Source organism: Plecotus auritus (genome assembly GCF_963455305.1).
Source record: "Plecotus auritus genome assembly, chromosome: 5".
Lineage (NCBI taxonomy): Eukaryota > Metazoa > Chordata > Mammalia > Chiroptera > Vespertilionidae > Plecotus > Plecotus auritus.
In genome coordinates this window covers 158658822-158684113 of record NC_137776.1, presented here as the reverse complement: position 1 = coordinate 158684113, position 25292 = coordinate 158658822, and the positions used below count along the sequence as shown (strand labels likewise).

General features: G+C 42.4%; 1 protein-coding gene across 6 annotated transcripts in view; it reads left to right on the top strand.

Annotated features, from left to right (window-relative positions):
- The window catches only part of HEMGN (hemogen), a 45714-nt gene that overhangs the window by 18746 nt on the left and 1676 nt on the right, over positions 1 to 25292 (top strand). For all 6 annotated transcript variants that reach the window (XM_080669147.1, XM_080669144.1, XM_080669143.1 and 3 more), the window contains 3 exons: positions 17081 to 17203; positions 18500 to 18593; positions 23252 to 24405. In XM_080669147.1, the coding sequence (XP_080525273.1) occupies positions 17081 to 17203; positions 18500 to 18593; positions 23252 to 24405 (1371 nt within the window). The remainder of the gene's footprint in view (positions 1 to 17080; positions 17204 to 18499; positions 18594 to 23251; positions 24406 to 25292) is intronic.

Genomic DNA, 25292 nt, shown 5'->3' with positions numbered 1-25292 from the left:
CTTCCCATTACTCAGAACTGAGGTGCCCATTCACATCTCTGTGCCTTTGCATTTACAGCTCCCCCTGTCTGAAATGCCACCCCCGTCATATGCACACTTTATTTCCCCTGGGGAATTTCTATGCCCATTGAGGTTCCATTTAAATCTCATCTCCTCTGAGAAGCCTATCCTGAACCCTCAAACAGACTTCAGTGATCCATCAGCTGTGCCCAAACACTGCAGACTTTGGTCATAACACATCCTGTGTATGACACACATGAGTCTGTTTCTCCCACTGAACTGTGAGGTCTCAAGGGCAGGAAGCACATCTGACTCATCTCTTACCCCAGTTGCAAGCACAGTGCCTGACTCATAACAAACACTTACTAAAGGCCCGTTAGCATGAACAACAATCTTTGCCATTATGAGGTTCTACTGTGACCAAAAATGAAGACTATGAGGATCCTCTGTGTGGTTTGCTGCTACCATGGTCCTTGGGTCCACCCACGCTGACAGAGGCCTATGGACAAGTGGCCCTGCCTGGTATTTGAGGATGTGGGGGAAAGCAGGAGGCCTGCAGCTGTTCCCACTGAAAGCCTCACTGTACACTGGCTGCTCCCCCAGCAGACGCTGTGACCAACACAAACCTATTCCTTGTTTGTGTGTGTGTGTGTGTGTGTGTGTGTGTGTGTGTGTGTGTGAGAGAGAGAGAGAGAGAGAGAGGGGGGGGGGGCGGGCGGAGGGGAAGAGAACACAGAACTGACCGCCTTGGAGAATGCTTTTGTAGGGACCCATCTGTGGGTAGCTCTATGGAGAGAATTACAAGCAGGAAGGAGAAACCTCTTAGTAGACTAAGAGGAGTGGGATGAAACATTGCTATGCTTGTACGGCTGGCGAGGGAATGTAGAAGCTAATAGCGACATTTTTTTGTGTTTTATTTTTTTTTAATATATTTTATTGATATTTTACAGAGAGGAAGGGAGAGGGATAGAGAGCTAGAAACATCGATGAGAGAGAAGCATCGATCAGCTGCCTCCTGCACACCTCCCACTGGGGATGTGCCCGCAACCAAGGCACATGCCCTTGACCGGAATCGAACCCAGGACCCTTCATTCCGCAGGCCGACGCTCTATCCACTGAGCCAAACCGGTTTCGGCCATTTTTTTGTGTTTTAAAAGTATGCCATGCCTATGGTAACCAAGACACTTCTATCTCTATCTTCTTTAGCCTGTTCTCCACCCTGTGGATTAGACATGTCAGAGCTGGGGTTATTTATAGGTAAGGAAATGAATATCTGGAGAGGTGAAGTGACTTACCCAAGGTCATATTTTGAGCACAGGCCCATATAGATGAAGCAACTTTCCCAGGGTCATGAAGTAGTAGTAAAACCTATAACATATGGGGGTTACTTTTAAAATCTCTGTTGGCTTTTCTTCAACAAAGTGTTTAAAATCAGAAACATTTTCTAGCAAATTGAGTCTGTAAGGGGCTTTCAGGTATCTCTTGGGAAATTTGACTAGATGACATTAAGCTATGAAATTCTATGAAACTTAGTGTTTACTGTATCCCAGGCTCATGTAACACCATAAAGTATAATTATCAGCTTGCAAGTAATTTCCAAAACAAATAGCTCTTTTGCCCAGCTCAGCATCTGTCTGACACCAAAAAGTCTCCATCCCATTCCTTACTTATCCCATCACCTAGTCATCAATCTATTCTTTCCACTCCTACTCCCTATAACATGGCAGCTCTATTACTTCGTCAATTGTTCATTTCCTCTGTCAGAGATAACTAGGATTTAGAGCTAGAGGCATAATTTCTCTATAAGTCTAGAAAGCAGAACTGTCATCATGTATTATTGAGATCTTAATTTAATTCCCACTAAAGGGGAATTAAATTGACTAGATTAGTGAAGTTCACTCTATTTGTCCCTCCTCAGAGAAATGACTAAATCCAGTTGGGTGCCATATTTGGTAGTGGGAAATGGGAATTGAATTTTCCATAGGTCAGGGTAGGCGTGTAATTTTCTAGAAAGGAAAATGTCTACCTTGGTTGGAATGACCAAGTTATTTAAGTTTACTCTGACAAGAGTCTCCCTAGCCTCCTTGCCCATCTGAATTGGGGGAAAACAGGAGCTAATAGGTGCTCTGTGAAAATAGATACCCTACCTATCTTCTGATCCAAGCGTCCAGGCTCTATCCACTAACCACACATTCTTCAGGTGGTAGTTGTGCTTACTAGTTAATGTTTCCTGAGAAGTGAAGTGCAGTGTCCAATTTTACTATAAAGTCTGCATCAATAATAACATATAGCATCCTATTTGGACATCCTATCGAGAAGTCCAAGGCCCTTCAGATTGAAGAATTATGGGTAGTTCTGGGTGTTGTTGGCAATCGTTGAGGATGGCTAGTCTGTCTGGGTTTGTTTTAGTTTCTCTCTTAATTACCAAGAACATGCTGACTCTTAAATGTTAGAATAAGATGTGCTTTTGCTGGTGGGGAGGGGGCTTTTACAGAGTGCTAGACCAGGCCTGCCCCCTTCTTTTTTTCCAGTGGAGCATCCGTCTTTGCTACGTGACTCCTACAGAGGTGTCTATCATGGCTGAGCCAGGCAGGCTTCCTTGAAATGAGATGAGAGTACTAACAATAAATGGTGACAATGCAGAACATAAAAAAGCACAAAGGAAGTCTTCATCCTCATGTAGAAGTTGCCCAGGATATAGGCTGATAAAATCAGATCTGAGCATATCCTGAGCTCCATCTGTTAAAGGTGCTCACAGCCACTTAAGAGAATGCCAGGCAAAAAAGACCTGGCAATACATTTTCTGCCTGCTAAAGTGACTAAATTTCCTTCCCTCCCTAACCTGGCTAAAAATATAACCAGAGTGTCACACACACACACACACACCCAAAAGCCTACCATTTGTTGAACAGATTGTGACAGAATGTCAATTAGCTAAGTGTTTGGTATGCAAACATCCCCAGTGCTAACTTACCCAGAGGAGGACTTGGAGGGGGAACACAGTGTCAGAGAATTAGGGAGCAAGTAAGCTGCCTCCGGGGGTTGGAGGAAGAGAGGGATGGGGAAAGTGCTAGAGCCAAAACTCAGGACCTAGTTGACAGGTGAGAATGGTGCAGTTGCCATTGACATCCACCTAGTGGCAGCAGTTCTAGCTAGAGGCACCTCTAACTTGATTGGTTCAGGCGATGACTGTATACCTTGTGCCAGGGGCTCCAGCAGGCACTGGGGTGCTGAACCATTTGGAAGGTTGCAATTCCTCAGCAGTGGTCTCTTTCAGGCAGGAAATGATCTAGGTTATTCTAACTTTAAATTCCAAGTCAAGGGGATAAAATCTGCTGGAAATGGGAGTTGAAGTTTCCAAATGGTACTAAAGCATATTCTATGCCAGAGTAGCTAAAATTCCAATGGGTAAAGAAGTAGCAAAAATAGGATGGGCCAGTCTTCAACTAGAGATGACACTGAGAGTAGCTGATACGAATAACAGTGGGTCCATGACAGGCCAGGTCTTTTGCTCTGTCCCCTCTGAATTATAAACCACCCACATCAAAGGGCAGTTTGGTTTTAGGATAGATTTGGACATGATCTAGAATTTACTGATTCATTACATAGGTCTGCATTTTCCAAAATGTGGTATGCATTCTACTTGGGGAAGTGCAGATAATTGTACATAAAAGATCTTATATTTTAACTAGAGGCCCGGTGTACAATTCATGCACTGGTGGTGTCCCTTGGCCTGGCCTGCTGGGATCGGGCCAAAACCCAAAACCGGCTCTTCGACATCCCCCGAGGGGTCCCAAATTGCGAGAGGGCAGTTCTCAGGTGATGCACCCCAGAATCAGAATTGGGCTCCCTCCTCTCTGGTTCTGGGTGCGTCACCTGAGAACCGCAGCTGCCAAGTCACTGCAGCCCAGCAGCTCCTGCGTCGAGCGTCTGCCCCCTGGTGGTCAGTGTGCATCATAGCTACCAGTCGGAGCATCTGCCCCTTGGTGGTCATTGCACGTCATAGTTACTGGTCGGACGGTCGGACAGTCGTTTAGGCTTTTATATAGATAGATAGTTCAGTATTTATTTTAATGTGCCTTAAAAGAAATTGTCTTACCACAAACCTGTCATTTCACAGGTGATATTGTTGGCTTTCCATTTGTGATGGTGATATAAAATTTCCATTTAAAATACTTTTGGTAGCCCTAGCTTGTTTGGCTTAGTGGACAGAGCATTGGGCTGCAAACTGAAAGGTCCCAGGTTCGATTCTGGGCTGTGGGCTCGATCCCCAGTGGGGGACTTGCAAGAGGCAGCCAATCCATGATTCTCTCTCATCATGGTTGTTTCTATCTCTGTCTCCCTCTTCCTTCCTCTCTGAAATCAATAAAAATATTTTTTAAAAAATTAAAAAAATACTTTTGGTAAAAATAAATTTATTTGAAAAATGTTAAGTAAATAATAATACAGAAGGTATTATTACAAAAATATGGCAAAAATCACAAACATGGGATGCAAATAATTGGAAAATTTGGGAAATACTTCCTTAAGCTAGGAATGAGGTAGACTGACTTGTAGACAGAAGCGTTTAGAACACCAGATAGGTGAAGGGGAAATGGTAGAACTCCAATAAGATCTAGATTCCAGCTCCAGCTGGCACTACACTCATGTAAGAGCAGCCTCTCTTTGGATCTCCATTTTTCCATATTGGTGAAATAACTCTGATGACTTGTCTAGTTTTATTATTTAGTGGTCCTATTTCACTTACTATTGTTGAGATATGAACAGTCATAATAACAAGTCAGTGTATTAAGGTCTGCTGTGTGCTGGATGCTTTCCATAGCCATCGTTCTTTTGTTGTTGTTGAAAGTATTACATACGTCCCCTTTTCTCCCCCATTGGCCCCCTCCAGCCTGCCCCCGCTCCCCTCCCCAGGCCCTGACCGCCCCATTGTCTGTGTCCATAGGCCATGCATATATGCATACAAGGTCCTTGGTTGATTACCTCCCACCCAGCTACCCTCCCCCGCCTTCCCTCCGAGATTCCACACTCTTCCATGCTTCCATGTCTCTTGATCCACTCTGTTCATCAGTTTATTTTGTTATTTAGATTCCACATAGGAGTGAGATCATGTGATACTTATCTTTCTCTGACTGACTTATTTCACTTAACATGATACTCTCCAGGTCTCTCCATGATGTCTCAAAGGGTAAGAGATTCTATTTTTTACTGCTGCATAGTATTCCATGGTATATATGTACCACAGCTCATCTACTGATGGGCACTTGGGCTGTTTCCAGAGCTTAGCTATTGTAAATTGTGCTGCTATGAGCATAAGGGTGCATACATTCTTTCTGATTGGTGTTTAGGGTTTCTTAGGATATATTCCTAGAAGTGGGATCACTGGGTCTAATGGCAGTCCCATATTTATTTTTTTGAGGAAATTCTATAATGGCTGCACCAGTCTGCATTCCCACCAGCAATGTACTAGGGTTCCCTTTTCTTCATATCCTCACCAGCACTTGTCATTTGTTGATTTGTTGATGGTTGCCATTCTGACAGGTGTTAGGTGATAACTCATTGTCGTTTTAATTTGCATCTCTCTGATGATCAGTGATTTTGAGTATTTTTTCATACATAGTCATCATTATTAATTCACATAATAGTCATGAAAGGTAGATGTTATGCTGTCCATTCTATGTGAGGGAAATGAGGCTGGAATTTTAAGTAACTTGCTCATGGTCACACAGAACCTGATTTGAATGAACTTAGATCTGACTCCAGAACTTAGATGTGTTTCTTTCCTCTTAGCCTTGCTGTGTCTCAGTAGTTAATTCCTATTCACCCTTCAAAACTGCTCAAGATCATCTATTCCAGAAAGACTTCTTTGACCCCCATCTCTCCATCTTGGTTAGATGTTCCTCCTCTGTGTTCCCTTAAATTTCTCTGTATGCTGTTTTTTTATATTTGCCTTTTTATCTATAGGGCCCTGCATAGTTTGGAACACTGAGTAGGTAGTCAACAAATTGCAGAAAAAGGAAGAGCATGAAGGAGAGGGGGAAAAGGAAGAAAGGAGAGAGAAGGGATTGGAAAGGATAATATATTACTACCTTATTTCGTTAAATATGAAAGAAGTAGAACTAGAGGTAGGAGAGAAAGGTAGTTTAAGTATATGGCCTTCTAGATTGAAACCAACCAGCTTTGCCACTTACTAGTATGTGACTTAGTGTGTAGATTCAATGCCTGTGCTTCGGTTTCTTCATCTATAAAGCAGAGATATCAATAGTACCCATTGTAAAGAATGTTGTAAAGACTATATGAATTATCTATATATATAAAAAGCCAGCGACCATAACGGCAATAACGACTGGCAGCTATGACGCCCACTGTGGCCAGTGAACCGCCTGATCAGGGGGTGGGGCCGGCCAACCTCGCAGCCCCTCCCCTCTGCTGGCCTGCCCTGATTGGACTCTCCCACCCCAATCAAGAGTGGGCTGCCGGCCAAACGCCCCTCTTTTCCCCCTGGCCAGCCCCGCCCCCAATCAGCCACCCCAACACGAGAGGCCCTCAGCCCCTCCCCCTGGCCACTCCACCCCTGACCACACCCCCCACCCCAGATTGGCCCCCCCCACCCCATCAGGGGAAGGGCTGGTGGCTAACCACCCATGGCCCCTCCCACAGGCCACTGGCCCCCAATCAGCACCCCCCACCCCAATTGGGGGTGGGGCTCACTGGCCAATTGCCTGCCATCTTCTCCTCCCTACAGACCCAGCCCCAATCTGCCCCGATTGGGGCCAGGCCAGCCGGACCCCACCCGTGCACGAATTCGTGCACTAAGCCTCTAATTATATATAAATTGCTTAGAATAGTGCCTGGCATATGGTAAGCAGGTGCTCAATAAATATTGGCCATTATTATTGTTACTATTACTATTGTTTCTGTGAAATTAATAAAAGAGAAAAAAACTAAACACTGTTATAAAGTGAGAAAATACACAATACTATATATATATAAATATACACACACACATATATATATATACACACACACATATACACATATATATGTGTGTGTGTGTGTGTGTGTGTGTATGTATATGTATGTTAGGGGCCCACCTTGAATTCGTGCACCTTGAAAGGAACTGTGGGCCGCAAGGCTGCGGTGGGCACAAGGGCAGGTCTTGGCCCATCCTCCACGCCCCCGCCCAGCCCCTCCTGCCATGGCCCCCAGTCCCCTGTCTGCCGGCAGCCCCGCTCCCGGCCCCAGCCCCACTCACACCTGCTGACAGCATGGAGCGATTGGGGTCGGTGCCAGCAGCGGGTGTGAGTGGCGGCTGCTGCCCTGATCGCCCCTCAGGAACATGGGGAGGTGGAGAAGCACTCAGGGGCAATCAGGCCAGCAGCTGCTGCTCGCACCCGCTGATGGCACTGAGCGATCAGGACCAACGCTGGGTGCCAGCAGCAGGTGCAAGCGGCAGCTCCAGTGCTGGCAGTGGGTGCGAGCAGGGCCAGCACCAGCAGCAGGTGCAAGCACCGGGCAGGACCGCGGTGCATGGGAGCAAAGAATTTTCAGTAACCACCAGAGGCTCGCCCCAATGACAGCAACCAGCACCCCACTTTGGTCTGGTGTCCTGCTTACCTGCTCCACCATCTTGCCATGGCCTACGCCCGCCATGTTCCCCCTATTGGTCAGCGCACGTCACAGTGACCGGTTGGTTGGTTGTTCGGGTGTTCCACCGTTCGGTCTATTTGCATAATAGCCTTTTATTATATAGGATATACATATATACATGTATGTATATATGCTCTTCATTTTCCTAACTCTACTTGTTGACATTCTAAGCAGAGTAATTCTAAGGCAGTTATGAATAAAGAGAATTATAGCCCTTATCTTTCCACTTCTATGGCAGCAGAATGAAGTACTTCACCTCTACTCTCAGTTGAAAATATTGATATTAAAATTATCACACTGTATTATAATCTAAATTCACATTTACTTGTTGTCTATCATCCTCAATTAGACTGAGTTCCTTGAAGGAAAGGACTTCTGTTTAATTCTCCTCTATGTCTCCAATTCTTAGCAAAGGGTATGGCAATAAATAAATGTTCTATAAAAGTTTGCTGAATAAATATTGTAGAAAAGATGTGTATGCATGAACAATAAAATTTAAAAATGAAGTAATATTTGCCATACAAGAAGCTCAGATCAAGAATGCTCAGAAAACTATAAGGTAGGAAAAGGTAGTAGAACAGATAGTTAAATCCATGAACTTTAAAGTCAGACAGCCTTGGTTTTGAGCCCATGTGACTTTGGGATGTAATCTAACTTCTTTAAGCAATAATTTCCTTATCAGTAAAATAGGGATAATACTAGTTGGAAGAACTAAATGAGATGATGTGTGTAAAATGTCAGGTACCCATTATGTGTTTGTAGAGTGGCTGACATATCATTAGCATCATCATTATCATCATCAAAGGCTTTGTGATGGAGGCACTCACTCTCTGGATGGGCAGACTCCAGGGGAGAGCACCAAACAGCCAGGAGGTGTGAGTAAAGGTACTGGGGTGGTAGAAAAAGTCAAGGCCAAGTAGGGTGGGTAAGTAACACTATTGAATTGGAATATTGGCTATTTTGAGAAAAGTAATGTTGGAGAATAGTGGGAAGTTGGCTTTAAATGCCAGCCTGAGAAATTTAGTCTTTTTAAGAACTATATATTTTTATTGATTTCAGAGAGGAGAGGGAGAGATAGAAACATCAATGATGAGAGAGAATCATTGATCAGCTGCCTCCTGTACTTGGCATCGAGCCCACAACCCAGGCATGTGCCCTGACCGGGAATAGAACTGTGATCTCCTGGTTCATAGGTCGACACTCAACCACTGAGCACACCAGCCAGGCGAGAAATTTAGTCTTTATTCTGCCAGTTACACTGAGACTTTACAGGATTCTAAATAGGGTAGTGACCAGTTCAGAGCTAGCTATGGTGGGAATGTTCTGCTTGTTAGTACATGATGGCCTAGGGCAGTGGTCGGCAAACTGCAGCTCGCGAGCCACATGCGGCTCTTTGGCCCCTTGAGTGTGGCTCTTCCACAAAATACCACGGTCTGGCCGAGTCTATTTTGAAGAAGTGGCGTTAGAAGAAGTTTAAGTTTAAAAAATTTGGCTCTCAAAAGAAATTTCAATCGTCGTACTGTTTATATTTGGCTCTGTTGACTAATGTGACTAATGACCACTGCGGTCGGCAAACTCATTAGTCAACAGAGCCAAATATCAACAGTACGATGACTGAAATTTCTTTTGAGAGCCAAATTTTTTAAACTTAAACTTCTTCTAACGCCACTTCTTCAAAATAGACTCGGCCAGGCCGTGGTATTTTGTGGAAGAGCCACACTCAAGGGGCCAAAGAGCCGCATGTGGCTCGCGAGCCGCAGTTTGCCGACCACAGGCCTAGGGAGGTGAAGGGAGATGAAAGCAGACACACCACTTAGGAAGCTTTTCTAATATTTCCAATAAGAAATTGAGGTGCCCTCTCGGATGACAGTATGGGACAGGAAAGAGGGATGAGCATGTAGGACACTGGGAAGAATGAACTCAAAGAACTATATCCAACTGGATGTGAGAAGCAGAGTGAGGAGGCAGAGTCAAAGACAATTCTGAAGGCTTGGAACTAGGTGACCGGGAGCATGGTGCACCTACTCTAGCACAAATAAAGCACAGAGGAGACTGGCTTTAGGGGAAGAGATATTTGCTTTTTGCTGTGCTAATTTCAAGGTGCAGTGGGATATTCAGATGATAAATGATAACCAGAGAGTCCATTTAAAATGTGATCTTAGAACTCAGATATTTATTTAGAATATATCTGCATAGAGGTGATAGTTAAAGGTGTGCCACAGTTGGATCAATGTCTAAGAAGGGTGAGAGTATAAAAAGAAAATGATCAAGGCATCCTCCTTGGGAAATACCTCCCACATCTAGAGGAATGAGAAAGAAGCCTGTGAAGAGGGATGAGGAAGGGGGAAAGAGACAAAGAATACACTACCATAGAAGCCAACAGCTGGGAAGGTTTCAAGGAGGGTAGCTGTGGTCAGAGGAGTCATGAGCTACAGCAAGGTCAAGGAGAGAGAACTGAGGAGACACCACTGGACTTGGCCTTTAGGAAACCATTGGTGACTCATGAGAGAACAGTATGTGGAAGAAAAAACTAGAGTACAGATATGAAGGAATGAAGGAGGTGTTGAAAGCCCTTGCCAGGTGGCTTAGTTGGTTGGAGTGTCATCCTGTACACCAAAAAGGTTGCAGGTTTGATCCCCAATCGGGGTACGTATGGGAGGCAACTGATCTCTCTCTTTCTCCCTTCCTCTCTCTAAAATCAATAAACATATCCTTGGGTGAGGATTTTAAAAAAAGTAGTGTGGAAAAAAAGAGGTAGACTGAGAGTACATTGTCAGTTCAGGAAGTTCAGGAATGAAAGGATAAAGATGTGATGGAGGCTCAAGATAAGAGCAGATTGTCCTTCCCCAGAAAAAATGACCACCACTAATGTTTATCTAGAGAAGCAAATTTGTCTACACATTAAGAAATAGAAAGTAGCTTCAGTGGAGGAGGCCAGAGGAAGGACTTTGGAACAAACTAGATTGGAAGTCAGGTTACAGCCATTCTGAAGTTTGAGAACATGTTATCTGTATGTGCACAGCAGCATCTGTTTAGCAGAGACCGCCTCATTTATCATGCATCCACAGACTGAGAGAGAGGGAAACAAGAAACCCCTCTTCCCCACTTAGGAAAAACAAAGCTAGATCCACCTTTGAAAAGAATTCAAACATTTTGAAAAACTGTTTAGCAAGGAAGGAATACTAAGTAGAAGAAGTGTACAATCTCTTCCCCTTCTTGTCTTTTCCACCAGATGCACTCAAGAAAAATGCTCATTGAATCATTAGAACATGCTAATAATACTATTAACACCATCCAAGTTTATGGCTCTTCTATCTGCACAGTGCTTTTATTTTATAAAAAAAACTCTCATGATCTTTTTTATTCTCACAGAATCCCTGTGAAGTATTATTTTTTACAAGGGAAGAAACAGGATCTGAAAGAATTGAGCAATTTTCCCCAAGTTACACAGACTCCCTGGCTCTTTTTAGGACGTTTTCAAATACCATTCACCTGATCTTCACAGTGTAACACTCTAGGTATGACAATCCAAAGTGTCGCAGAACTTTGATCTCCCTGGTTTGGAGGCGCTATAATTTTATCAGTATAGCCTAAAACTACATTAGGTCTGGGGCACTTTTATCAGGTCATGTTTGTGACTTAAATAGTGGTACCCAGTGCTCCCTTTTCAACCCCATTGTAAAGAGTCCTAGGACAGAAGTACTTAGCAATGTGCTTCCTTCCCTCCCACATCTTTCCTCCATTTCAACAAGGCCTCTGAGATGCATGAGCAAGGCCTCAATACTCCAGATGGGTCCGGAGGCAGGAAAGCAATCTCCCTCAATATCTAGTTTGGGCTGGTAGGAAGAAGGCCAGACTTGGAGGTTGATGGTTCAGGTTCCAGGCTCAAACTACCAGTCTAGCTCTGTGACCTTAGTCAAATCACTCTATACTCTGAGCACCAGTGTCTTTTCTCTTTTTTAAGAGGTTAAGGTGAACTGAAATAAATAAGTAAGTACAGTTTAGGGTGAAAATGAGTTTACTAGTGAAGCAGTGAGACAAGGAATGGGCTACTCCACAGACAAAGCAGCCTGAGCACCAGGCTTGCCCTGAAAAATGATAATAGCTATTTCCTAAGTCTACTGCATGGACCCAGTAAAACCCTTATGTAAGTAGGTCCCTGTGCTGGGCTTAATGTTCTTCTGTAGCTGTCTTCAAATTCTTAATTTTTGAAGAAGGAACTCTGCCTTTTCGTTTTGCGCTGGCCCCTGTAGCTGGTCCTATCTATACCCTTGACCAAATAATTTAAAACCTCTCGGAGCTCTACAGTCTATAATGAATTGAATTAAATTGTTAGGACAATTCTCAATCCTTCCTCTGCCTATTAGCAAAATTTGACACAGTTGATCACTCCCTCTTCCTTGAAACATTTTCCCACGTGGCTTCCAGGGCACTGCACTTCTTTGGTTTTCCTCTGCCTCACTGGCTGCTCCTTTGCTATTTTCTCCCTAATCTATTAGCATGTCCAAAGAAACTCCTGATCATCTCTTGCAAACATGCTCCTCCTAGTCTTTCTCATCTTTTCATGGTAACTCCATCCTTCCAGTTGCTCAGACCAAAACCCTTGCCATAGTTTTTTACTGCCTCTCTCACTCCATGTCCAATTTGCAAGCTGCTCCAGTATTGACCGCTTCACCACCATCATCACAGTCCAACTCTCTCCCCTGGATTACTGCAAAACCTAACTCACCTCCCTGTTTCCACCTCCTCCCCTTTGCCCAGTGGTCTGTTCTCCACACAGTTGCTAGAATAATCTTTTAAAAATATAAGCCAAGTCGCATCACTCCTCTGTTAAAAGCCATCCCATCACTATGCATCTCAATCAGAGGAGAAATCCCCACAGGAGGTACGAGCCGAGCCATCTCTGTGAACCCACCTCCTACCACACCCTCACCATTGGTCGGTGCCCCTCTGCCAGAATGCCTTCCCTGATATCAGTCTGGATGGCCCTTCATCTCCTTCAGTTCTACTTAACTGTCCCCCAACAGTCAGTCCTTCCCTGAGTACCTGATTTGCAACCACCATCAACTATCCCCCTCATTCCTCATCCAGTCCTTCCCTGCTCACTTTTCTCCAAAGCATTCATCACCATCTGATATGTATCGTATTTTATTTATTTGCATGTTGTTTATCTCTTCCCATTAGACTGTAGGCTCTGTATGGACAGGACTTTGTCTCTCAACTGCTATATAACCAGCACATAGGATAGTGCCAGTGAATGATGGTAGAAAGTTCTGGAACAGATGATGTAATTACTATCATTAGTTACAGTTGCATCAGCCCCTCTGAGTGTATAAGGTACTTTCACAGTCTGTATGCCAAGGAAGCTGGTCCTGCATACAGGAGTGAGGCATTTATGGGGACTACTGTGAGCCAAGCCTCCCACCAGACTCAACTGTGGAGATAGAAAAGCAAGTCTTAAGAGTTTGTGGCCTAGAGGGAGGTTTCATAAATTTATGCAAATAACTCTAGAACAAGGCAGCATTTGTTAAAAATATCCAGCCTTGCCGAAACCGGTTTGGCTCAGTGGATAGAGCGTCGGCCTGCGGACTCAAGGGTCCCAGGTTCGATTCCGGTCAAGGGCATGTACTGTGGTTGCGGGCACATCCCCAGTGGGGGGTGTGCAGGAGGCAGCTGATCGATGTTTCTCTCTCATCGATGTTTCTAGCTCTCTATCCCTCTCCCTTCCTCTCTGTAAAATATCAATAAAATATATTTAAAAAAAAAATATCCAGCCTTTAATGCCTAACATCTCACATTCTGCCAGTGACGCTGGAGTTTTCTACAGAGAGAAGGGACAATGAACCATGGCTTGTAAACTTACTGTGTGGCTATTTCTGTCCCAGGCAAGTTTCTGCTCTGGCCTGCTTATCACACCAGAGACACCTTGCCTGACTTCCAATCTAATTTTCTCCAAAGTCCCTCCTCCACTGGCCTCCTCCACCCAATACAGTCCCCTAATTAACTGTTAAGTGGAAACCCCTCCCACTTACAGTCCCTCCACATTCTGCTCTTAGATACTGGGAACATGAGGCAGGGGTGGGATCAACTTTGGATGGTTGCAATAGAGAATAAAGAATCTAAATATGTCCTTACAATAAAGATGATTATATCTCTCTATGAGCCTGCAGTTCACAGAACTCAGAGACTACATCTGTTCATCTTTGTGGCTTGACAGCCTTGCCCAGTATGTAGGACAGAGTGGGCATTCAGTTATGTTTGCTGGATTGTTGACATGGATGTTGTAAGCTCCAAGTCAAGACAATCCTGTTTAAGAAGTACTTCCTCATCTTCTGTAAGGTGCCCCAGAGGTATTCTGTAAGGTTATTTTGAGCTGTCATAAGAAACAACCAGTAAGAATGAAAACATCTCAAAAAAAAGGAACAATATTTAAAATGCAAGTTTAAATTATAAAGGGACATTTTATAATTTTCAAAGTTTTTTTACTTTGCATTTGATTTCTTTAAATCCTTTATCTGAAAATCCAAACATAATCAAGAGATAGATTACAAAGCATGCCTTCCATTCCCTAAGGATTCCTTTGAATAGGGACTCCCTGAACTTACCTGAATTTTTAAATAGAGACTTGTGAGAAAGAATGAAGAACTGAGAAACTTAAAGCTAAAGCATTCGGATCTGCTAATTAAAAGCCATGTTAAGTTTTGGCAGTGGTTACTTGTGTGTGTGTGTGTGTGTGTGTGTGTGTGTGTGTGTGTGTGTGTTATGTAATTTTCAATACTTTTCAGTGTGTATGTTCATATCACACATACATTTTCATACCCAGGCAAGATCAAGCATAAGAAGATAGCCCATCTTATAATCAGTAAGAGGTGCTGTCAGCAATAAGTGAGAAAATTTGGGACAGGTAAATCCTTCCTTAGTTCTCGTTTCTTTGTATATAAAGTAGTAGGAGGAACTAGATGGTTACATGGGCCCTTCCAGTTCTAATGCATTAAGAGTCTATGGAAGCAGGGGCACCTATTCACATTATAAAGGATCCCTTTCAAATTTTCTGTTTCTGAAATGCCTTTAAACTATGGCTTGGTTTCCCAAAATCTGGTTACTATATTTTTATTATTAACTAGAGGCCTGGTGCACAAATTCGTGCATGGGAAGGGGCCAGCAGGGGAAAGGGGACACAGGAGGTTGGCTGGCCGGCCCCACCCCCGATCGGGGGGCAGGGGCCGATCGGGGCTGGGTCAGCAGGGGCGGGGTGCAGGAGGAGGGGCCACAGGAGGTTGGCCGGCCACAGTGTGCATCATAGCGACTGGTCATTCCGGTCGTTCCGGTTGTTCTGGTCATCTGGTCGCTTGGCTTTTATATGTATATAGATAAAAGCAGCCAATGATTAAGTACATTCAACATGTCAGGCACATAAAATGCCTTATATTGATTATTTGATTCAGCGATCCCAATAACCCCATGAGGTAGATGATGAATTGTTCCCATGTGTGAGAGATAAAGTGGCTCCATGACTAAGGTCACTGAATTAGGGAATGTGACAACACTGGAATTGAAACTTTCATAAATTTAATCTATGACTCCAGGACACGATATTAACCCCAAGTCTCCCAGACTGGCTGCAGGTATCAGGTGTTCAGTGTTCCTTCCTTAGATGAACAGCTGTGGTTCTCTGTGCTTTTGCCTTCACAAATGGGGTGACCAATTGGAGATGGGGTGATTCCTTCTGCTTCGGCTTTGGTCGGTGCCCCTCTGTCATGGTGATGTTTTCATTAGGAAATGCTTTTTTACTTCCTGGATGAGTACCATTGGGTTTTACTAGTTAGCTTGAGTCACTTGTGAATGATTGGGTTTGCAGAAAAGGGTTCAAATTTGCTTTGAATTCCTATTTTACGTCTTTTTTTAAAATTTAAATTCTGTGTTTAAAGTATTACATATGCCTCCTTTCCCCCCATTTACCTCTTCCAGCCTGCTTCCAGCCCCCCAGCACATGCCCTCACCCTCCCCTAGTGTCTGTGTCCATTGGTTATGCTTATATGCATGCATACAAGTCCTTTGGTTGATCTCTTACCCACCCTTCCCCTGCCTTTCCTCTGAGGTTTGATGGTCTCTTCGATGCTTCTCTGGATCTATTTTGGTTTATCAGTTTGTGTTGTTCATTCCACAAATGAGTGAGATCATGTGATATTTATCTTTCTGCAACTGACTTATTTTGCTTAGCATAATGCTCTCCAGTTCCATCCATGCTGTTGCAAATGGTAAGAACTCCTTCTTTACAGAAGCATAGTATTCCACTGTGTAGATGTACCACTGGTTTTTAATCCATTCATCTGCTGATGGACACTTAGGCTGTTTCCACATCTTAGCTATTGTAAATTGTGCTGCTATGAACATAGGGGTGCATATATCCTTTCTGATTGGTGTTTCTGATTTCTTAGGATATATTCCTAGAAGTGGGATTACTGGGTCAAATGGGAGTTCCATTTTTAATTTTTTGAGGAAACTCTATACTAGTACTCCACAGTGGCTGCACCAGTCTTCATTCCTACCAGCAGTGCACGAGGGTTCCTTTTTTTCCGCATCCTTGCCAGCACATGTCATTTGTTGATTTGTTGATGATAGCCCTTCTGACAAGTGTGAGATGGTACCTCATTGTCATTTTGATTTGCATCGCTCAGATGGTTAGTGACTTTGAGCATGTTTTCATATGTCTCTTGGCTTTCTGTATGTCCTCTTTCGAAAAGTGTCTGCTAGTATTTAGGTCCTTTGCCCATTTTTTTGATTGGATTGTTTATCCTATTTTAGGTCTTTACGCCTATTATCTAAGTCTATAACAGCACATACAGCAAGACTTTACATTAATTTGCAACAGATTAAGGTAAAAAAAATGCCACATGGGAAAAACAATGTAAGATTAATTTCACAAGTATATGGCACTCTTCATAATTTTCACATTTATTATTTTCACTTTCACAAAAACTGTGTGAGGTGCACAAGTCAGGAATTATTTTTACCCACTTTGCAAATAAGGGAAGAGAGCCACAGAATGGGGTGGGTGACTTGTTCTAGGACATGGATCTGGTGAGATCCTAGACTAGTGTTCTTTCTACCTATGCCACCCCCTCTGTAAAACAGAATGTCAGACTTGGGTACTTGTTGGCATACAGAACCAAGTGGCTACTGTACCAGAGGCTGTGCCAGGCCAGGCTGGGGCCGTGGGCTCCTGTATAACTAGCAACTGTGCTAGAGGGTGGGGACAGAGCAGCAGCCATGACCCCTACTCACACCTGTGCTCTGTGATAAAGAAAGTAGAAGTAGCCAGCAGCTGTGGTCCAACCAGATAAAACTTTTAGGCGGGAAGTCAAGTGACAAGTGAACTTGTGTGTGTGTGTGTTTTAGCTGTTAATTGCTTTTGAAATTTTTTTAAAAGGCAGCTTGAGGAAGTCGGACCAAATAGCAGGAAGGTATTGCAGCAAGATGGATTTGGGAAAGAACCAATCTCGTTTGATACTGCATCAGACACCTGATTCTCACCAAGAAAACTACGTTCCAGGTAATGAAAGAGGTTGTAGCTGTTGGGAAGAATTGGGGCTATGATTATTTTCCTCTTTTTTATGGATCTGGCAAAAAAGGGGCATGAATGAGTACATTCATATAACCACAGGTGGGAAGAGGGGTTGTATATCTTCATGAGGTGCCTTCTAGTGCTAGGATTCTAATAAGCCAGAGAAACACAAGGAAATAATAAGTAAATTATTAATAAGAAATAGATTTAAATGAAAGATAGTGAAAATACCCAATACTGGATGGTTGCTGTTAAACAAGTACACACCCATATGTATCTATGGTATGTAAATTTGGTATAACTTTTGGGAAGTTTATAGCAATAGGTAGCAGGAACTGTAGTCCTTATTCTTTTGGTTCACTAATTTTACTCACTGGGTCTATCCTAAGCAGCGTTTCTCAAAATGTTTTGCAGAATTTAGGCCTTGAGACAGTGTTTTTAAATGTTTTCGTGCTTTGGGCCCCTTTGACGTTTTGATGAACTCCTAGATTCCTACACTCTTTTTTTGGGGGTTCCCAGTGCAAATTTGCTATAACTCCACAGGTTCTAAGAAAGTCTACATCAATGACCCATTAATGTTTCTCAAACTTGGACAGCACCAGAACCTTTTTTTGATGATACCTTTAATATTCCAAAGAACTTAGAGAAACATCATCCTATGGAAAAAATCCAAAGGAAAAAAGAGAGCTGTATGCATGAGTATGCTTATTATAGTTTTATTTACAACGGCAAAAAAATAATTGGCAACAACCTAAATGTTCAACACAAGTAGAAAGACTGGGTAAATGAGAACACTCAACCTGATTAAGTATCATGTAGTCATTAAAGTTATAATTATGAAGACCGATCATGGAAAATGATCTGATATAATGTTTGGTTAATAAATGATAAAATTGTGGTATATTCTCATTACAATTCTGTATAACATAGGAGCTAGATGGGTATGAGGAATAAAATGAAAACAGGTTATAATGTTAAAGGTGGAAGAACATGGTTGATTTTTTCTTTTATTTTATGCGTATACAATATGTGAAAAATATTTTGAAGAAATTAATAGGTTGGTAGCACAGTTACATACAAAAACTGACCTTTTCATTTTAAAAGGTTTACTGTTTGCTGCTAGGCATTCTTTGGAAGTACGAGGATAAATAAGGTAGAGTCCTTGTCCTCAAAAAGCTAGGAAAGAAGTAGACACCCAGCATAGAGTCCTTTGCTATAGAACTCTTGCTGATAAAATGTCAGAATTTGTTGCTATCTCCTATAACTTTCATTTTGATCTTACAGAAGTGATTGGAACTTGGAGTTTGCGAAACAGAGAGCAGCTCAGGAAAAGAAAAGCTGAAGCACAAGAAAAGCAAACTTCACAATGGCAATTTGGGTATGGCATCCTTACATGGGAAAAGGGAGCTGATGTATTTTTTTAAAAAATACGTTTTTATTGATTTTTAGATAGAGAGGGAAAGGGAAAGGGAGGTAGAAACATCAATGAGAGAGAAACATCAATCAGCTGCCTCCTGCATGTCCACAACTGGGGATAGAGCTCCAAACCCAGGCATGTGCCCTGACTGGGAATCAAACCAGTGACCTCCTAGTGCATAGGACGATGCTCAATCCACCAGCTGGGCAAGGAGCTGATATTTATCCAGCAAATGCTATGTGCCAAGTACTGCTGAGCACTTTCACACACTATATTTTATCATTCCAACTATCCTATAAATCAGGAGCTGTTATCCCTATTTACACACACACACACACAAAAAAAGGAAACCAAGTGTCCAATGGGTTAAATCTCTTGTCTAAAGTCACCCAGCTGGTAAAGTGGTGAGAACAGAATTTTATCTCCCGTCTCCTTAAATTAAAACACCAGGCAATCGAATTATGCTGTCCAGGGGCCTGGTGCGCAACCACTCTGGTAATATAAACACAGAAGAATTTTGTTGTTGGGAGCAAGAGACACCACTGAAGAAATCTCTGAGCTTGTTCTCCAAGCTTCCTTAGTAATCCTTATTGAATGACTGTGATTAACTCTCCAGGAAGGAAACCAAAACACTGTAAATGAGTGATGTGACAAGGTAGTTTGGGAGTTCTTAAATCTCCCATCTAAGTTACCTGTCTGTCATCCCAGGGAGAGGGTACAAGAACATGATTATAAATTAGGCAGCATCAAACTGCATCCATTTAGAATATGATTGAAAAAGGATATTTCTTGCTTGAAGATGGAAAAGAGGAGACCAAGGAGCCAAGGAGCACAGCATCTATCAAAGCCAGGATTTTTATCCCTTGGCACTATTGACACTGTGGGCAGGATACTTCTTAGTGTGAGAGGCTGTCCTGTGTATTGAGAATATTTAGAAACATCTGGCCAGTAGCAATCCTCTTTTCTCCCCAGTTATGACAACCAAAAATGTTAACATGTCAAATGTCTCCTGGGGCAGGTGGAGAGGGAGCAAAATGGCCCCCAGTTGAGAACCACTGATCTAAGCACCATTCTTAAAAATGGGCATTTGTCTTTTCTGCTACAATACCGCACATACGATTGGTAAATAGGAGAATGTTGTCAGTATAATGTGGAAGTTGTGTTGATTCATGATTTTTCCTAGTCAAAGGAGCCAGAATATTGGGAATAGAAGGAAAGGAAAAAGCCTTTATCGTGGCTGCTATTTAGGGAGGATCCTTTTCAGACTGCATCCAGGGCTGTTCCCCAAGAGAAGGGTAGCAGGTTGCACTTCCTCCTGTGCTCAGCTTAATGACAACCTCCCTGGCTCAAAGTGCCGCCCTTATTTGCATAATCTCAGCACCTGCAAACCTGCATTTACACGGTTGTTTTGGGGCATTTTTATTATCCCCTGAGGCAGCCTCCAGTCATGATTACCTACCTGTCTGGACTATCCAAGTTATCTCAAGTACCAATTATTGTTTCTGCTAGTTTTGGAAAAAGTTGCATAGGTTTTGAGTCATTTGTCCCAGCTCATTTTTCCCCCTAACCACTGTTACTTTTAGTGCATGATTTTTCAGAAAGTGAAGTTTTCCAGGAATATGTTTATTATTTTTTAGCAGAAACATCTATACTTGGGTCCTGTGGCAGGTGACTCTGTTGAAGAGTATCCAATTAGCTCTCCGAATTCTGTATTTGCCCAGCAACCTTCTGATCATTAATTGGCTTCCCAAGTACTTGCTACAGAGAAAGAGTGCATTCATTTATCAGCCCAAATATTCTTTGCTGTGTGACTTTGCACTTCTCACTGCTCATTTAAAAATGGGCCTTTGGGCCCTAACCGGTTTGGCTCAGTGGATCGGTCAAGGGCATGTTCCTTGGTTGCGGGCACATCCCCAGTAGGGGGTGTGCAGGAGGCAGCTGATTGATGTTTCTCTCTCATCGATGTTTCTAACACTCTATCCCTCCCCCTTCCTCTCTGTAAAAAATCAATAAAATATATATTTTTAAAAATGGGCCTTTGGGTTTACATATCAGTCTATTTGAGCTGGTTGATGAGCTCTGCCCCTGATAAAAGGAGCTAGTCTTAATATGCTGGTAGAATTGGGAGCTTGCTGGACTGGGGAGCCAAGGCTGAGGAAGTCACTGAAGTACATGACACCTTGGTGAACCTCTTAGCAGCTTGCTGCTGTTCTTGCTCTGGTGACACATTTCTGTACTGAGTACTGTTGTCACTACAGCATACCACACAGTGAAACCTTAGTAGTTCCAGAGAGAAGTAGCAGGTGTAATGACTAAGAGCCTGGCTATTAAAGCCATGATGATTAGATTAGAAGCCTGGCTCCCCTACTTCCTAGGCCAGCCTTGGGCAAACTACGGCCCGCGGGCCGGATCCGGCTGTTCTGTCTGGTTCTCTTGCTCTCCCCTCCCCTCCTTTACTTTGAATTTATATTAGTTCACACAAACACTCCATCCATGCTTTTGTTCCGGCCCTCCGGTCCAGTTTAAGAACCCATTGTGGCCCTCGAGTCAAAAAGTTTGCCCACCCCTGTCCTAGGCATTTGATCTTGGATTATTTACTCCCTATTTCTGGGCCTCAGTTTTGTCATCTGCAAAATGGAGATAACAGTATCCACTTCAAAAGTTGATGCGAAATCATTATTCCTTATATGAGAACTAGAGGTTTGGTGCACGAAATTCGTGTACGGGTAGGGTCCCTAGGCCTGGCTAGTGATCAGGACCAATTTGGGCCTTCCGGCTGCCAGCCGGGGCCTCCCTTCCCCGGCTGCAAGCTGCCAGCTGGGGCCTTCCTTCATTCCATGCTGCCCCCTGGTGGTCAGCACACGTCATAGCAAGCAATAGAACGCCAGGTTTCCTGGTCAAACTCCCGTGGGAGCACTTTACATATCAACCTTTTATATATATATATATATATAGATAAGGAAATTACTTAAAACAGTGCCTGGCACATGGCAAGCACTATAAGTTTCCTGTAGGAATACAAGAGTGCTACTTTATATTTGGATAATTCATTCATGTAAGTTATTACATGCAATTCTTATAACAACCACATGAGGTTGGGAAGATACTATATATTCCATTTAACCTATGAAGAAATCAAGGCATAGTTGATAAATGACAGAATCTTTTGAAAAATTACCAGGAAGAATATGGGACATTTATATTACTCAGATTTCCTCATTTAGAGATCTACATAACAAATTATTTAGGACTTAATATCTAGGAAAAAGTGTTTCCTGAATAATTTAGATAATTTGACAAAAAGGATTTTATAATTTACCTTGTTACCTTGGTTACTTGGAGTTATATTTTAAAATGTTGAGGTTTCATACCACCATTTTTAGATTCCCTTTTCTTCTGATTTGTTTTGAATATTTTAACTATCCTATTGCATATATACCCTTTTAATATTGACTTTAAACTGGTTTTGGTGAGGCAATCTTTAAATTTTTTTGATTATGAAAATTTTCAAACACACAAAATAGAGTATATATACATTTTTAAGGTGTACAAGGAACTATGAGCATTACAAAGATATAAAAGACACTGGTTTAATCACTAAAGAATATCTAGTTTATTTTTTTAAAAGGTTTCTCCAGAAATAACTATGAATTGAGGCAGCCTCTGTTCCTTGCCTTAAGCATGATCCTCCTAATAAATCACAAAGGAGTGTTAAGCAGGGAGAGCATTTCAGCCCTCTGGTTTGTAAGAGAAGGCTCTTTGGAACAGGGAGCATGGGACAGAATTTCAATAGGTTTAGAAAAATAATGAAGTGTTTATTTATAACCTTTTTCTCTCCCCTGAGCCCATCTGTATTAGCCATCTGTATTTGGTTATATTTGCAGTACCCAACAATTTGTCATTGGCTGCAGTTTCCATGTACATCCTTTGATCTTTAGATCTTTAATCTAGCTATTACTTCAGAGTAAGCATGACATGGCCACTCATGCCTTTCCACCAGGCTTGTTAACCTCAATAAATGTTTTTTGCAGCTTGTGATCCAACTTACAGTATATCTCATTTGACTTTTTTTTTTTTTTTGCTAATCTTCTATGTATCATTCCAATTTTAGTATATGTGCTGCCGAAGTGAGCGCTCAAGACACTGTATTAGATAAGCAAGCCATATACATCATCCACCTGCAGATTGCAGAGACAAGGAGCAATGTCTGGACTGAGGATGTAGAAACGCAAATGTATGAGTTTACCCAAGACATAGCGGGACTAACTCAAACACTAAACCCAAAGACTAGTGTATAAACCAGAATGCTAATCTATTCATTTATAGCATAATTATACATCTTCATAACCAATTAAGTATATGCTCTCAAACAAACACTACACTTCTGGTGAGCAAGGCACCAGAGACACAAAGTTCCTGAGGGACATTCCTCTCCTGACAATTGAGTACATCTAGCCCTGCTCCTTCATTGGGCAAACAAGGAGGTTGAGGCCCAGAGAGATTAAGTGACTTGTTCAAAGGCTGTGAAACAAGGCAGTGGGATACCTGGACTGTTATTACCAAGCACTTACCTGAATTCTTTAGCCCTGTTGCTGATACTAATTCTGATCTCTCCACAGAGAGAAAAAATACAAGCGGCAGAGAACAGGAAAAGGAAATCAAAGAGGCAGAAAGAACCAGCAAAATACAGAACTGACGGTAGAGCCTCAGTCACAATTAGAAAAGGAAATGATGGAGAATGCACTGGCACCTACAGAGAAAGAAAACGAATCACCTAGGAGTGTAACTGAAGTTCTCCCTTCAGTAGCCTCCCCAAAGAGAATTGAACCTGAGAAAAAACTTTCTGCAATAGGTCAAGAAAGCATTATACGTCAGAAAAATTCTTCTGAGTACCAAGAAACAACAGTGCAAAACCACCCTTCTGAAATGGGCCAAGATATGGCAGAACCTGAAGACCTCTCTCCTAAATTGTGCCAAGAAATCGCTGTAATTCAAGGCCATTCTTCCAAAATGTGCCATGACATGGCTGAACCTGAAGACCTCTCTCCTAAATTGGGCCAAGAAATCGCTGTAATTCAAGACCATTCTTCCAAAATGTGCCATGATATGGCTGAACCTGAAGACCTCTCTCCTACTATGTGCCACGAAACATCTGTAGTCAAAGCCCTTCCTTCTAAAACATATGAAGACATAGCTGGCATGGAAGGGTGCTCTCTTGAAGTATACCCCAAACCAGAAGTGCCTAAAGGTTACACTCTTGAAACATACCAAAAAAGAGCTGAACCCAAGGAAGACAGTACTGAACCAGGTCAAGGAATAGCTGGGACTGAAAGCTTTCCTCCTAAAATACAACAAGAAATAGCTGTGCCTAAAGACCTTTCTACAAACGCATACCAAGAAACAGTTGAACCTGAACACATTTCTCATAAAGCATATGAAGAAATTTCTGTGCCCAAAGCCCTCTCTTATAAGACAATCCAAGAAACACCTGCTCATGAGGAATGTCCATCTGAAATATACATTTACCAAAAAACACCTGAGCCTGAAGACTGTGCACCTGAAATACACCAAGAAAAACAAGGGCCTGAAGACTGTGCACCTGAAATACATCAAGAAACACCTGGGCCTGAAGACCTCTCCACTAAGACATACAAAAATAAGAATGTGCCTATAGAACGCTTTCCTGAACCAAACCAAGAAGCAGATGGGCCCCATGGCCAGGATCCTAAAGCACACCAGGAAGATGCTAAGGATGTTTATACTTTTTCTCAAGGTAGGGTGGTTTATAGGGGACAAGTCAATGACCCGTTTCCATTTATAATTAGAGCACCGAACAGTTATAACTCCCTCAGAGTGGTGATTTATAGCCTTCTTTGACAATCCTTGGTTATCCCCAGTCATCTCAAGGGGTATCATTAATGTCATTGGCTAGTTTTTCATTTAACCAATGACTGTTTGACACATTTTCAAAGAATTAAAAGAAAATAATTGAAAATATAAGTGTGTATAGTAGTTACTTGTACATGCTATCCATTTCGGGAAGCTTTAGCCAGTGAAAGAAATGAACCCAATATAGGATGTGTGTGCAAAATATTTTAAAGGATAATTAAGTTTAGATTTACAAGAAAACTTGAATAAAGTTTTCCTTGAAAATTAAAATTTCCTGACAAGCAAAAGGCAAGTAAATGCATGGTGTACAGTACTGAAGAAGATACAAAGATGTAAAATATGATTCCTGTTACCAGGATTTATCATGTTTACCGAAAACCCTTTCTATTATTTGTCTGAAAAGCTTTCTCCTAAAATTTTGAAAAGAATGTGACCTTTCTTTAATTTGACTTGCCTCAGGGACATAACTGAGAATCTCTATTCTCTTTGTACAGTGCTGTAGATTGTACTGTAAGAAAATGGGCTGCCCTAGCTGGTTTGGCTCAGTGGATAGGGCGCCAGCCTGCGGACTGAAGAGTCCCAGGTTCGATTCCAGTTAAGGGCACATACTGGTTGCATCTTAATCCCCGGCCCTGGTCAGGGCACATGCGGGAGGCAACCAACTGAAGTGTCTCTCTACATCAGTGTTTCTCTCTCTCTCCCTGTCTCCATTCTCTCTAAAAATCAATGGAAAAATATCCTTGGGTGAGGATTAACAAAAAAAAAAAAAAA